The sequence below is a fragment of the Rhipicephalus microplus genome, chromosome X, assembly GCF_043290135.1.
Source record: "Rhipicephalus microplus isolate Deutch F79 chromosome X, USDA_Rmic, whole genome shotgun sequence".
NCBI lineage: Eukaryota > Metazoa > Arthropoda > Arachnida > Ixodida > Ixodidae > Rhipicephalus > Rhipicephalus microplus.
This window is the reverse complement of record NC_134710.1, coordinates 403,664,280-403,679,923: the sequence shown is the minus strand read 5'-3', so window position 1 is coordinate 403,679,923 and position 15,644 is coordinate 403,664,280. Positions and strand designations below refer to the sequence as shown.

Below are 15,644 nucleotides of genomic sequence, written 5' to 3'. Positions count from 1 at the left end.
ATACAACGGCGCCTCAACAAATTAGACAACCAACGATAGGCGAAATTCTGTGCGTCACTAGATCCTAATAAACCACTGTCTCAGATATGGAGAACTGCGCGAGGCCTGCGTTCTGTTCCAGAGCAGCGCTTTCTTTTCAGAGCCTTTGCACTTTTCCATCGCCGACATTAAATTGAGGTGGCAGAAGAGTTCTGCACTATGACTGTGGGCCAGACAACGTACACAAGCCTATATAGAGTGACCCATATTCCTAACTCACGGACCCGCGCATGGATCTACCCTTTACATCACAAGAACGTTATGCGGCACTCGTACTATGTAATAGGTCGTCGTGGAATACCCCGGATGATATTTCTTACCAGATGCTGTGCCACTTTAGTGAATGGGCAGTAGAAGCGCTCCGTAACATCTTCAACAAATCCTGGCAAGCTGGCGTCGTTCCACAAGATTGGAATATTAGCTGCTAAGTAACGCTTTTTAACCCTGGCAAGTCTCCCCTGGACATTACCTCTTACCGACCGATCGCACTTTCAAGTTAAGTTGGAAAGGTAATGAAGGGAATGATTTTGGCCAGACTTGAATGGTACCTTCAATACTACGAGATATATCTGAACGCCATGGCTGGTCTTCACCGTCACCGATGTCCCATCGACAACGTTATAGATTTTGGAACGTACGTCCACCATCAAAAGGCATTTAAACGATTGTATGTTGCCATGTTGCTTGACGCAAAAGGAGCATACGACAATGTTCATGACGCCATTCTCAAAGTAATTGAGTCAATAGGCCTAAGTGGACATTTGTATTGTTGGACACGCAGTTTTTATAAGGGTGGACCTTATTTGTGAACACTGCAGATGGTCAAGCCTCCCAACACCTCACGCATCGTGGAGTTCCGCAAGGTGGTGTCTTGGTTCCAACCCTCTCCAACCTCATTCTGATTGATCTTGTGGAACAACTACCAAGTGTGGTTAAGCTATCTATGTACGCTGACGACATCTGCATCTGGGGATTGGCGTGACAAGACTTCAGGTACGCGCAAGCCTTCACAAGGCAGCAACGTTGGTGTCAGCGCACCTCAATGAACAGGGTTTGAAAATCTCGCGAGCGAAATGCTCATTGATTGCCTTTAGTTGAAAAACAATGAGACCACACGCTATATCTATCGACGGCCAAGACATACAATATGTCAGGACGCACAGATTTCTAGGCGTATTCATTCATAAAGGCCTTTTTTGGGACCCACATGTGGCCCACTTGAAAAAAATGCTGACGGATATTGCTAACTTATTCAAGTATCTTGGAGGCAAAACCTGGGGAAGCTCAGTACATTCATTGATGCAATTCGATGCAATTGTACAAGCCGGTTTTTCTTGGTTATTTGCGATACAGCCTGCCTGCGTTGACTATTACCCGCAGAACCAGCATTCGCACTCTCAAAAGCATCCATGCTATGTCTCGGCGAGTTTGTCTGGGGCTACGGCGATGTTCGACAACAGCTGAGATGATTGCGATGCGAATGACTACCCGCTCAAGACGCATATTGTAATGGAAGTGGTCAGAGCAAACGCGAGGCTTCTTACTTGCGCCCCTGCCCATCATATAGTCTCACTACCAGAAGAACAACCTCGTGCCTCATTTTGGATGAAAGTCTTGACATGTCGTACACGCATACCCAAGGGATATACAACTCCGTCCAGAATTGCAAATCTCCCATGATCTATGACTCATCCAAATGTTCAACTCACGGTTCCAGGCATATATACGGTCAAAATCCCGGCTCTAGTCTGCAGCGCTAAAGCAGCTTTCTCTTCTCTTGTATGAGAAGTACAGTGAGCATAACCATCTATATACTGACGCTTCTACTAAAGTTGATGGGTCTGCAGGGTCGGCGGTTTTTCCTGCAACTGCAACAACGACGAAGATTCGGTTATCCCACCGGACGTCATCAACAGCTGAGAACTTGCTGCTCTACGTAGCGCAGTTGAAGTCATTTAACACCAAGAAGCCAAGAAATGGAGCGTGTTCAGGGACTTCAAGGCAGCACTACAGTATTTGGTGTTCTCCTTACGCCGGGAACTTTATGAACAACTAGTGCTGGAAAGTAAAGAGCTGATTCACCACCTCCTCGACAAAGTACACGAAATCACTTCTCAGTGGCTTGCAATTCACTGCGGCATATTGGGCAATGAACATGCCGATGCAGCTGCTCGATCTGCACACGAAGGTGGGGAAAAAAATGTATTCCATTTTCAAGGACTGATGCTGCAATAAAAATTCGAAAAATTACTACTGAAAAAGTAAAAATCCCGGTGGAACGCTGACTGCTTACGGCACACGTGATACATAGGCTGGACAAGTCTCGACGACTTCAGCCTCCGTCCAGACTCTCTCGACTTGAGACAACGGTGCTTTGCGGACTGTGGCTTGGTGTAGCTTTCACCAAAGTTTTCGCCTTCCGAATCCGCATGGAAGCCAGTGATGCTTGAGATCATTTCCGCAGTGATGAAAACAATAATGCACTTTCTATGTCACTGCCCTCAATACATCGTGCAAAGATGGCAACTAGCTGCTGCCTTAGCTCGCCTTTTACGACAGACCCTCGTCATAACAGTCAGTGCTTGAAAGGCGACATAATCTGTCTTCGTGCAGAAAATCAGTAAAGGCCTCATTGAACTTTTTGCGTGGTAGTGGCCTATTGAATAGGCCACAGCACCCCAGCCCGCTTTTTTTCTTTTCTTTTTCACGCGTCTATTTCGCTCTTCGCTTTTTTTCCCATCTTTATTCCCCATTCTCCCTTTCCTTATAGTGCAGAATAGCTAACCGGGTGCTCCTGTTTCTGGTTAACCTCCCTGCCTTTCCCTCATTTTATTCTCTCTCTCTCTGGCTGCGGAAAGGCGTCTATACCGGATTTATTATCACGTGACGTGAATAGACGACGAATGTAAATGACACGTCCAAATTACAGCATCATCAAAATGAGCCCAACCTTACGAGGCGGACGTGAAAGTGACACATCAACATTACTCATTTGTGCTTCGCCTAACATCGATTCCCACTGTACGTGGGATCTGCCAATTTTTTTCTCTTAACGTGTTCTTGTGCGCTCAAGTTGACGAGCGTATAAGCCATCATAGAAACGCGGCCATTGCTATGGGAAATGGACCCCACGCCCTCGAATGCAGAATAGCGCAACGTCATTAGTTTCGGCTGGCACGCATGATGAACAGATGAAGCTGAAGCATTACGTACACACACCTTAAGGCGTTTTGATTAAAAAAATATATTTATTCAAATCAGGCACGCTGATTTATATTTAGTCAACCATTCTTTATGTTTTTTACTGCTGCCATTGCCCGCTTAAACTAGGAAATTTCAACAAATAAGTATTTATAATTCATGGTGATTGAATTTACACTTGATTATAAAGAGTGAATAAGAACAAAAGACATGTAGAAAGGCTGACTTGGGCTGGGCCTGGTAGGATACCCTGCAATGAGCAAGCGGTGGGGCAAGGAAAATTACAGAGTAGAACAGAAAATTCTTTTTTTCTGGTGCATGTGTGAGGCCTGCTTGGTCGAGAACGGCGAAGTGTTGCAATGAAAGTGACCCTGCGAACCCACAATGTGCAAGCACGCGAGGCCTAAATGACGTGTCGCAACTGCGCATAGCGACCCCACAGCAAAGACGAAAAGAAACAGAGGCGAAATAACATTATCAACAAAGACGACCCGGTTTTCATTTGAGCAAATATTGACAGATTTGTCCGGTGAAAACACCGAAAAACAACCTTTGAAAACAACTGTTTTAACAGCGGTCGACATAAAAAAGCTGCCCCTTATTTTAGTATAGTGCGTGTCTTTCGTGTGGTTGATTTGCGCAGATGTCCACTGTATTCATTATTGTGTCGTCATCATATCGATTGGTATCATGCAGAGAGCACTACGTTGTCGGCTACAAAAAGAGAAAAAGTGATTACGCGACAAAAATCTTGCTCATGCAAAACAAAAGATTCTCATTATGGATTTAACGCAAGTGTGATTGCTGACAAAAAATTTGAAAGAATTAAGCGGTAAAACTAATCACCGCTTCATTTGATGCATCTATAATTAGCTAACAGCGGCTGCAGTAGGTAGACATATTAGGCCCAGTATTGTTTAGATCTGTCAATATTAAGTGTCAGTCAGTCGCATTTTGTTTGTAACGTGTGCGATACTCGAGCATACACGTGTCGCTCGCTACACTGGGGGTTTTGGATCTATTAGTGCTACGTTTCTTTCTACACGTTTTCACTGTCTTGTTTTTGTCCGATATACAATGACACCGTCACAATATAGGATCAACGGTCAGAACGTCTGTCTCTCACGCGTTCTTCGCAATAGAGTGAAATGTTTTATGTAGGTCGCCTGCGAATACTTCCAAAATAACGAAACAAATTGTCATATCTACATTGCGTAAAATAGTTTAACATGATGAATTGTGAATTCTTATCTCATTCATCATACTTGGGTGCTTATGTAAGCGAGCTAGAACAAAAAAAAAACTTGTGATTTTTAGGCACACATTTTGCACAAAAAGTATAAAACATGCCATGTGCTCATTTTTTTGTAGAAGCAACCGGTGCCTCTAAAGTCTTGCAGTGGCAGCTAACGTGAATGCATATATCAATACTATTGTGCTCACTCGGATGCCATAAAAGCTTAAAATGTAAAAGGTAATAAAGAGCTCCTTTGCACGCATTCAAGTGAGCTGCACTGAAACGGTAATTTAGGTCCCTTCTCCCTGCAGTTGAGCAAACCATGCAAAGGGGCTGGCGATCTGCTCTATAGCCTGATGTGGCTATTATCACGTGGTATTTTAACTGAATATTCGTGCAAAGAGACAAGGTAAAATTGCGTTTAAGATAGTAGCTATAAAAAATTTAATGATTATTTGATGATTCACTCAGTTATGAAAAGTATTCAGTATCAGGTCATTATAGTCACTTTGCACAGATTTGTAACCATCTTCCTGTGGCCTTTGAAGGCTAACAACTGCATACTCAATCACTGACTCGAAGTTCAATTTTTGCTCCATATGAGGGCAGTGCATACCTACGACTGCCAAAGACGTACTTCTCAAAAATTTCCGTGAATAATCGTGAAGCGCTGTGACTGCTTGTATTAATGACTGCTTGTAGTGAATCGCTGTGACTTCTTGTGCTATATACTTGCTTGGGTGGAGGTTGAATGTTGAGTGAAAAAACCTTACGTACAATACACAGGTTAGTCTTTTGGTGCCGACATATCTTTGGTATTATTTTAAGTTTATTTTTTTACTTTTTTTGTTTCTGTCTCTTTTATTCCAGTATATTCGCATGAGATACAACGCTTTTATTTCGCTGACGGCATGTGCAATCTACATCATTTTAACGGTGAGTATAATTCTGTTTTAAGCGCACAAATACGACCTTTAGTCTTAGGTTGGTATCGGTTGGTATCGGGCCCACTCTTACTTGTTATCTACGTTAACAATGTTTCTTTTGAGATTTTTATTATTCTTTCCTCTTGTATTTCGATGACTTCAAGATATTTAAAAAATTTATTCAGCTAACGAATGTCGCCTGCTGAAGTCTGATTTGTGTTCTTTCTCCAAATGATGTACCAACAACAACCTTTTCCTTAATACCTCAAAGGCCGAACTCCTGAGTATATCTCGCAAAAAACCCGTCATCTCATTTCCATAGTCTGTCCCTAGCGTGTCGTTATGTAAGGTTTATTAAATAAGTTCAGTGATCTTGGTGTTGTTTTTGATAGCATGCTAAATTTTTCTGCTCACACGGAACGTGCTCCAACGCGAGTACTTTGTTTTATCGGCTGTGTTTGCCGAATCTCTCAAAAATTCTGTTTTCCTACAGCCTTCCGCAAATTCTACACTACGATATGTCATCCTCAGCTTGAGTATGCATCTGTAATCTGAAATGGCCTTGCTAATATTAGCAGTAACACCTTTGAACATGTCAAGAAAAATTCCCAAGCAGTTACGACCATAGTTTCGCTAAACATTACGGTTTCTCGTTCAAACACAGCTAAATTATTGTCTCTGCCATCACTTTACTGCCGACTAAATTACTCTGACCTGTTATTTCTTTGCAAGGTAGTTCACGGTATGATATGCTGCTGTTTACTTCACAGTTATATTATTTTTGAATTCCTCGTAAGTTAAACAGAGAGAATCGACCGTTTTATGTATTTACCAACTTCTTCCAACACTCTACCGTTCATAGTATACAAAGTATTTATAATGTTAGCTTTCTTGATCTTGATGTTTTTTCATATTTCACAGTCAATGTTTTTATCTTAGTTTTGCACTGTCAAGGTATAGTTTTTGACAATGTATAGATTCTTCCTTTTTCTATTTTTCAGTAAGCTTTCCGCGTCATCGTGTATATTCCACATAATCTTCCACTCTCATTCTATTAATTTCTTCTAGTTCTTTTATTTTTCCCCTTTTGTGTTGATATTTTTTGTTCGCTATTTATTTAATTTTGTTATATAAAGACTGTCTGTACTGTATTGTTTTATAATGTTTTATTTTTGCATGAGCCTGCACAAACACCATGTGTGTTTCTGGGCTCCGTTAAATAAATAATTCATTACCTATACACCATGCTTCTAATTGTAAAAGTGATGTTACACGGTCGTTTCGTAAAAAGATATAAAATATATGAATTTTCATAAACGTAGCTCGGCAAAGAATAACACCTTATATCTTAATGTGTTGACCCTCTTCAAATGACCACTTCACTAGTATAAACTGATACAGAAGCATGAATTGTACATATAGTTTTGTATTTCTAATACCCTAATTACAGTGTAAGTAATTCCTGCACGTAGCTTGTTTCGTGGTTTTCGATGACTTTTTATCCACAACTCTTCTTAACAACGTACTATTCAACCCAGTCGTAACTATACCTCAACTGGATATTTGATCTCTAAATATAATAACAATTGCTGGGGCTTTACGTCCCGAAACAACATACCATTTGTAAAGACGCCGTAGTTGAGGGCTCCAAAAATTTCTACCACTTGGGGTTCTTTAATGTTCATTAAATTTAGGCACACTGGCCTCGAGCATTTTCGCTTCCATCAAAACTGGAGCCACCATGGCCGAAATTTCATTCCGTGACCTATGGATCAGCAGTCGAGTGACTGAGGTGCTAGACCACCCTGGCGGGTTCATTGATTTCTAAAAATTCAAGGTGCTCACTTCATTTATTATATCATCAGTCTCGTTATAGAGTCGCATACAATAATACTTAGCGATTGTCCTAACAATTTATTGATTTTTGCAACCTTGTTTTTAGATAGACTACTACCCATTTATCGCCATGTACCTAATACACAAAACTCATCTTTCAGAAGGGAGTTCTTTTTATGGTCATACGAGTTCGCTAAAGACATACAATGCATCATGATCGGTTGAAATATTTCGAAAATTTATAGCGTGAGACGTGGTTGTGAATACGGGCCCAGAACACATTGCTCTTTCGCCTATAAACATGTGGAGTTTTGAAACTTTATTTCCATCCCTAGTCTTTGAATAAATGTTAACACCTTGCATAGTTTCTTGCAAACAGGCTGCACCAGTGTCTCTCAGTTTTAAACTTCCTCATAGGCACATAATGCAAGATTCATCAAAGTGACAATGCTTTTAATGACGAGCTGTTGAAAATAGACCTCATAGTTTTTGCCCATAAATATTGCTTTGGTTCGTACTTTAGTTGGCAAATATGTACATTTGGTACTTCTCACGCAAAACTTTTAAGGGTATAATTGCATGGATGTAATTGGTCATCTTCTGCGACGTCTCTGCGTGTACCGATGTGGCGTACCAATTGTAGTATGTATTTGAGAAATTTCTTTTACTTTTTTGTTTACTCAACACATTGCGTAGTTTTTCTTGCGTTATACTCACCGCTTTATTGGTTTTCAAAGAATGCTGCCAATTTGATTTTAAAACTGATAAGTTAGGCGTTTTTCAGATCAGTGGTCCGTTATGTCAAGTGTCTCGTGTGTAAAAAAACATACAAAACCGAGAAAATAAAGCTTTAAAATAATTCAGGTGCAAATTTTTAACGTCAGTAAAGTTTTAACATTATCTGTAGTAACTTTATTAAAGCACAGTAAATTTTGTTACGGGCACTAGTGCACCCACATTCATCTATTCTAGAAATAAAAAACTGAAAAACAATATTGGATAGGCAGGATTTTTACTGCCCTAAAGTCAAAGTTGATCGATACGGAACATTCGTCTTTGCAAAAGTTGAGGAGCATCACTTGAACTTGGAATAATTGAAAAATCACAAAAAAAATAAATAAATAGGAAGAAAACGGAAGGAGGAGGAAGAAAGTTTAAGCGGAAAGACAGGGAGGTTAGCCAGTTCTTAGACCGGCTGGCTACCCTGTGCTGGGGAAAGGGGTGAGGGGAATGATAGATGTTAAAAAGAAATGTTGCGAAGAGAGGGAGAAATTACAAAAAAATTGCGACAGAGGAAAGGCAACATCAAAGAGTATAAGACACTAAAGTCTGTCTCTGAGGCCAGTTGTCCGCAAAAAGCGCAGCAAAGCATTCAAAGCCTTCTGGGCTGAGGATGGGCTTGGCCAATGACCCAGAATCCTTTGTTCCGACAAAGGCCGATTGTCTAGTCTATCCAGAGCTGCAGTGAGTTCTTGTCTTTGCACGTTGAAATAGGTGCACTCACACAGAAGGTGCGCGATGGTTTCTTCGCAACTGCAGTAAGTGCATGTAGGAGAGCTGGCCATCCCGATGAGATAAGAGTATGCGTTCGTGAAGGCCACTCCAAGCCACAGGCGGCATAGAAGAGTCTCCTCAGCTCGAGATATCCTTGGGGGAAGACGAAGCTGCAGATCGGGATCCAAGTTATGCAGGCGCGCGTTTGTGAAGTCTGTCGAGTTCCACTGTACCAGTGTGAGGTCACGTGCAAGCGAACGAAGTCTTGTAGCTGCGTCGGTTCTTGAGAACGGAATGTCTGTGTATTGGGTACCATCGTGTGCAGATCTAGCGGCCTCATCTGCGCGGTCATTACCATATATACCGCAATGACCTGGTATCCACTGATACACTATGCTGTGCTGTTTTTCGGTTGCTTGGTGATGAAGAAGCCTTATTTCAGCTACTAACTGTTCATTAGGTCCAAGCGAAAGGGTGATATAAGACATTGAAGAGATGCCTTCGAGTCCGAGAAGATCGACCGAATTCCCGAAGGTTCTTTCACTATAAACTCCAGAGCTGCACGAATGGCTGCAAGTTCTGCAGCTGTCGACGACGTCAAATGCGATGTCATGAATTTAATTGTGATATTCCTCACGGGAATAACCACCGCCCCTGCAGAGCTTACTGAAGACACCGAGCCATCCGTGTAAATGTGAAGGCGTTCGTTGTGCTTTTCTTGCAGGAAAAGTAATGTGGCCTGTTTCAGGGCTAGATGCGACGACTTTTTCTTATTTTGGATGCCAGGAATTGTAAGAAGGGCTTTGAGTGGGTGTAGGCACCATAATGGTATCGGCGGCTGTGCTGCATGCGTGAAGTGCAATGGAAGCACTACGCAATGCTGAGCTACAGTTGCGCTGAACGCTGAGTGGGGCCTGGAAGTTCGAAGTGAGGCTAGGTGATGAGATGGAAGCCGAGCGAAATGTCTTATGTGCATTCTCAAAGCGTCTACGCGGATGTATGCGTTGAATGGATAATCACGCGCAATGATGACTGTCGCTGCTGTAGACGCGCATCTCGGGAGACCAAGGCATACCTCAGGGCTTGGGCTTGGATCGACTGGAGGACGCGCAAGTTTGTTCTTCGGATCCCGCAAAGCACGGGTAAGCTGTATCGCATATAACCGAGGAAAAAAACAGTGTAGTGTTGGAGCATTGCTTGTACCGATGCACCCCACGTTTTTCCAGCAAGAAACCTCAGTACGTGGGTGATCATGGTGACTTTAGTTTTCATGTGGGCGATGTGAGGGCTCCAGGAGAGGTCGGGATTAACTATGACTCCGAGGAATCGGTGGGTCTTCACGTAGTTGATCGTGTGTCCGTTGATTTTAATAACATATGGGCTCATGGCCTTATGCGTGAATGCTATAAGCGAGCATTTCTCTGTTGACAGCTCTAGTCCCCGTTCTTCCAGGTACTTTGTCGCTATTTTTGCCGCTCTCTGAAGCCGGGCACGCAAATGAAGGCGTGTTACGCCTGACGCCCAGATGCAGATGTCATCTGCATATATTGATAGATGGACAGATTCTGGAAGTGCATCAACCAGGCCGAGTAGCGCTAGATTGAAAAGTGTGGGGCTAAGAACGCTGCCTTGAGGCACACCTCGACGGTTGCAATGGTGCGTTGTTGTGCCATTCTCCGTCTGTACAAAGAAAGTTCTGCCTTTCAGATAGCTGTGGATCCATTGGTAAACCCGACCTCCTAATCCAACATTTTCCATGACATCCAGAATGGCTTCATGTCATACGTTATCGTATGCACCTTTCACGTCCAAGAACAACGCCGCACATAAACGTTTCAGTCTTTTTTTTGATGCTGAACAGATGAGACCAGGTCTATAACGTTATCAATTGCGGACCTCCCACGCCGAAAGCCCGTCATAGCATGAGGGTATACCTCGTGGCGCTGAAGGTACCACTCTAGACGAGTCAAAATCATCCTCTCCATCACTTTCCCGAAACAGCTGGTAAGCGCGATGGGGCGATAAGAGGTCAAGTGCAGAGGAGATTTACCTGGTTTAAGCACAGGGACGAGGCGGCTGGATTTCCATGAATGAGGGATAAATCCGCTGCTCCACGAGTCGTTGTACACGGATAGAAGGGCCCGTCGAGCTGCTTCTCCGAAGTTGCAAAGAGCCATGCACGTGATTCCATCCGGACCAGGCGATGAAGATCGTTTGCATGCCGTCAAGGCCGCTTGTAGTTCCTCTAGAGAGAAAAAGGTGTCCATTCTTGAATCTCTGGAAACTGGAGCGCTTTCTAGGTGGCGCGTGGTGCACGTGGACGCATGACCGGCAACTTTCATGCAGAAATCTTCTGCTACCTCAATTTCGGTGCGTCCTTGGTGGAGAGAAAGACACTTGAAGGGGCGATGTTAATGTGGCGATGTTCGTAGGCTACGGACAATCCTCCATGTCTGCGTCAAAGACTTGTGTGGATCCAAAGATTCGCACAAATGTTTCCAGCGAAAGGATTGAAATGAAATGATTCGCCGCTGAATTTTTTTTCTGTAGGCGCCTTGCCCCCCTCAAGTCGTGGATGGACTTAGTGCGCCTATATCTTCTTTCTGCGCGACGACGGATCGCTCTGAGCCGTTCCAATTCCGCTTGATATTGACAATAATCTGAAGTATGTTGAATGTGATAGGTCGCTTCTTGAGTAGCACCTCTAATCATATCCTCGAGGGTGTCAAGAGGAGGCGTTTTATTTTCTTGACACCTTTTTTCCGTCAGTGACCTGAACTTTGTCCAGTCGATGCGAGTCGAAGTGTCGTAAATAGGTGATTTTTCCAGGCCCTTGATCTTCAAATAAGTTGGTATGTGGTCGCTTCCATGAGTTTCATAGTCTGCGAACCACTTGACCTTTTCATTTAGGCTTCGTGACACAAATGCCAAGTCAAGGCAGCTGCTGTATGTTGTTCCCCGTAGAAACGTTGGGCTTCCGTCGTTTACACAAAGCAACTGCTGCTCCAGAGCAAAGGAGAATACTTGCCTTCCGCAACTGTCTGTCTTCTGACTTCCCCATAGTGGGTGGTGAGCGTTGAAATCTCCGGTGATGATCCATAGTCCAGGTGTGGCTGTTAACAGTGCACGTAGTCTTTCAGGTTCAAAACGGTTCGAAGGTGATATATATGCGCCTACGAGCGTGAAATTGAGGTCTCTACGTTTAACTGTCAAGCAGACATACTGGTTGTCATCGTGAGGTGCTACACGGTGCTCAATATAGGTAAGGTCGCATCTGATATATACAATGACTTTACTCTGTTCGTTGCAGGTAGCGGACTTGAAGGCTTCGTACCTGGATAGTCGTATTGCATTGTGTAGCCTTGGCTCACAGATAACAATAATTGGAAACTGGTTTTTGAACACAAATTGTCGTATATCAGAAATGCGGGGCTTGAGGCCTCGGGCATTCCACTGAAATATCGAAGCTCCTTTGACCTCTTTACGAAAGACTTGCAGAGGCGGAGCCATGGTGCTTTTCCAGACTTGATAGCACCGGCTTCAGCGCATCCACTAACTGAAGTGCACTCTTTCCAGCCGGACTGTCAATGCTAGTGAGGAGCATACGAATGGTATTCATAAGGGCCTTTACCATAGCTACGATTTCTTTGTCGCGACTATCACCGCATTCTCGTTCCGAAGTGATTGTAGACGAGCGATGCGGTGGCTCAGACGGTGGGTCTATCGTTGGCAGCGCTGGCCATGCTTCAGGTGAGCCGGTGATGCTCTTGTCTTGCTAGGAGGATTTGTTGTCGGCGTGTCTAGACGCTTGAGGTGGTATGCCGGTGGTCGTTTGGTGAGGTTCAATCCTTGCTTCAGCACTGGGTCTCCTCAGCGGCCTCCGGCAACGAGACCGCCGGCGTCGTACTTGGGCAGCGGCCTCCCTGTGAGTTGAGCCATCCCGGACCATTTGCCTCAGCACTTGCATTTCCTTTTTCATGATTGGGCAATCTTTCGACGATGCTTCGTGAGGGCCATGACAGTTTCGACATTTTCGAAGTTCTGCCTGGCAATCGTCTGCGCTATGTGATTCTGAGCATAGCGAGCACACAGCCAGATTTGTACAAACAGCACTGACATGTCCCAATCTATAACATTTCCGGCATTGAAGGGGCTTCGGTACGAAGGGTCGCACTGTGTGTCGAAAATGGCCGACCTTGACTTGCGATGGAAGGCTGTCACCCTTGAACACGAGCTTCACGCAGCGTGATTTGCCAAGGCGACGAGCTTGCAGTATAGTAGGTTCTGCAGACACCGGTTTGATGAGAGCAGCAAAGTCACTTTCGCTGATGGAAATGTCGACGTCGTAAATGACGCCTGCCGTAGAGTCGCGGCTATCAGGTATATATGAGCGAACATTGATGTTATCCAACATCTTGACGTTGCTCAGCACTTCCAATGTGCTTCGTTGAGTGACGTCTACGGCGAGGATATTCTTACGGCCATTGATCCGCACGTCCGCGATCTCTCCCCGGGCGAGTTCCTCAAGAAACCTAGACGTGACTTGACGATTGAGCCGGTTGAGACTATGAGCCGCATCGACCGGCACAAACAGAATTGTGTATATCGTGGGCTCTCGCGTCGTCGTCACATTCTTACTTGTTGTTGGAGACGGCATCACTAGTCTTCTTTTTCGCTGCCGCCTTGTCACAGGAACGAAGTCGCCTTCATCGGAGCTCTCGTTGCTGGCCGTAGAGTAAATCAGCGTGTCTTCGCTGTCGGCATCACTCGGGTGGCCCGTACGCTTTCTCGTGGTACCTGCGGACGACGTCGATGGTTGCGGTGGAAGCCCAGGCGAATCCACGTCCATCGCCGCAGTCACTGGAACGGTGTCTTCCACAGAGTCGCAGAAAAACTTTGAAAAATTACAGATAGTGACAGCAGTGTTCTACGCCAGAATCACTTCCGAAGAAAACGGAAAGGCAAAAGACAGATTAACCAAAAGTGCACATGCTTGCGTACGCACGCAGTATAGAAATGGAAAGATTAGAGAGACAGGGTGGTGGGAGGTGACGGCAGGTGCTGTGAATTCGTGCAGGCGCGACGGCTGCAGATGTATGACAACTCTGTGCGCACATAAGCCAGAAGTCCTTAGAAAGCGCAAGAATTGCTTCACTGCATTGTCGACCGTTCAGAAACAATGACGGAAATGGTGTTAAAGTAGCACGCACAACAGCAAACAGATCATCCAGTTATAGACAGTGCCTGTAATTCATTCAAATTGAAGACAAGGACAACATTGTAAAAAATTTGAAAGAGATCGCACGCTTTGCGGAAGTTGGCTTGGCTACTTTGATTGAATCTCCTTCTGTTTATTTTGAATAAAAAAATTGTGTGTCCCACATGAAGTAACCCCACGAAATGTGGTTCGGGAAGGCCTGAAAAGCTATATTATTTCGGAAGACTGGGAAGTGTCAATAAACACGAATATTGGCCGCCTGCACCATCGGCATCAACATGACCATTCTATGATGACGCCACAATATAACGTGATGACGGCAGAATTCGCCACAACTTGTGACGTCACTATGATATTTCATGACCTGACGCACGTGTTGACGTCATCGCATGAACTCGTTGCTTGTTCGAAGATGAACCGATCGCGGGGGCAATGTGAGATCACGTGTTACGTGAAGAAAGCTTCCGGAAGGAGGTGGGTGATGTTCAATTCATGGGCCGAGAAAAAAAAAGGTCACTTCCGCCTTCGAGCTGCATTAGGCGAATGCATGAGGAACACTGCGAGTTTTTCTTTCCCTTCTCATTCCAAGAAAGGAAAGACCCTTGTGTAGCAGCCTTCCATTGCCATAGTGCTTTTAGGTCATTGTGGACGGTCCTTGCTTAGTACTTTATAAAAATTATATAAGAAGGAATTATTAGCAAGGCTACGTTTTGTACCTCCCCCCCTCCCTGTCTATTTCAGCAAAGTGTCGGCGCAGCACTCATCTTTTCAGCCGCACTCACATCATCTACGAGTAAGTACCCTCTCCCCGGCATTTGCTGGCACCTCAAATACTGTCTTCTAATTTTTTTCAGTATTCGGCCTACCGGTCACAGTAGCCAGCATCCTTTTCGGGCTAATGGGAACCTACTACGGGGCGATTGTAAGTATAATATAGTGGCACGCGTGCTTGCTGCTCTGTGTAAGTGTGACTGGGTTTTACTGAGACATGTTTTATTACTCACTGCGAACTGCAAATAAAAAACGTCAGGGCGTTCTCGAATGTTATCGCAGATTTACTACGTCACCTGTGCAGTGCCGAAAACCGCATGCATTCATGAAATGGCATAACCATATGGGATAACATGAATAAAGGTGGACGCGTTGAAGATGTAGATAATTCACTACTAACGACTGTCGATTGCCATCTCAGTGCTATCATGGCACTGTAAATGTTAATTGCATTATTTGCGTGACGCAGATCCATTTAATAAGCAAAGCAGTCTTTACTTGTCGGTGCATTTCTCGCCATCACAGGTTTGTGAGAATACATGAAGACATTTAAAGCAAAACTGCGATAATGCATTTTTTTGTTTGCTAAGAACTATGTGGTCGGCCTGCTCGAATTACTTTCCGCTAATGCATTAATGTCTCCAATATGCCTAAAATCAAGATTGCAGCTAAAATCTATATAGACAACTGTTATCGGTATTCCAGCGTAAAATTTGGATTTGGCTCGTACACAAATAACCCCACTCGAATCAGGCTTCAATTACCCCGTAAAAAAGCCGAAATAACAGTGAATGAACAAAATAGAAATATGTGACACCGTCCTTGTGCTTCCACCAGCGCCGCTGTTTGTTGCAAGGGCGTAAGGTTGACGGTCCGACTTTGCACAGCGAGTGGTCCTTCCAGGCACTACAAGGACCAATCT

General features: G+C 44.2%; 2 protein-coding genes across 5 annotated transcripts in view; one reads left to right on the top strand and one right to left on the bottom strand.

Annotated features, from left to right (window-relative positions):
• The window catches only part of LOC119161865 (zinc finger CCHC domain-containing protein 24), a 251,549-nt gene that overhangs the window by 175,147 nt on the left and 60,758 nt on the right, over positions 1 to 15,644 (bottom strand). The gene's annotated exons all lie outside the window — the stretch shown is intronic.
• Positions 1 to 15,644, top strand: part of LOC119160949 (sodium-coupled monocarboxylate transporter 2) — a 77,964-nt gene that overhangs the window by 19,955 nt on the left and 42,365 nt on the right. For all 3 annotated transcript variants that reach the window (XR_012887556.1, XM_075880190.1, XM_075880191.1), the window contains exons 2-4: positions 5,348 to 5,413; positions 14,693 to 14,744; positions 14,806 to 14,873. Coding sequence is in view for 2 of the 3 variants with exons in the window: in XM_075880190.1 (XP_075736305.1) it covers positions 5,348 to 5,413; positions 14,693 to 14,744; positions 14,806 to 14,873 (186 nt within the window). In the remaining variant the exon portion in view is untranslated. The remainder of the gene's footprint in view (positions 1 to 5,347; positions 5,414 to 14,692; positions 14,745 to 14,805; positions 14,874 to 15,644) is intronic.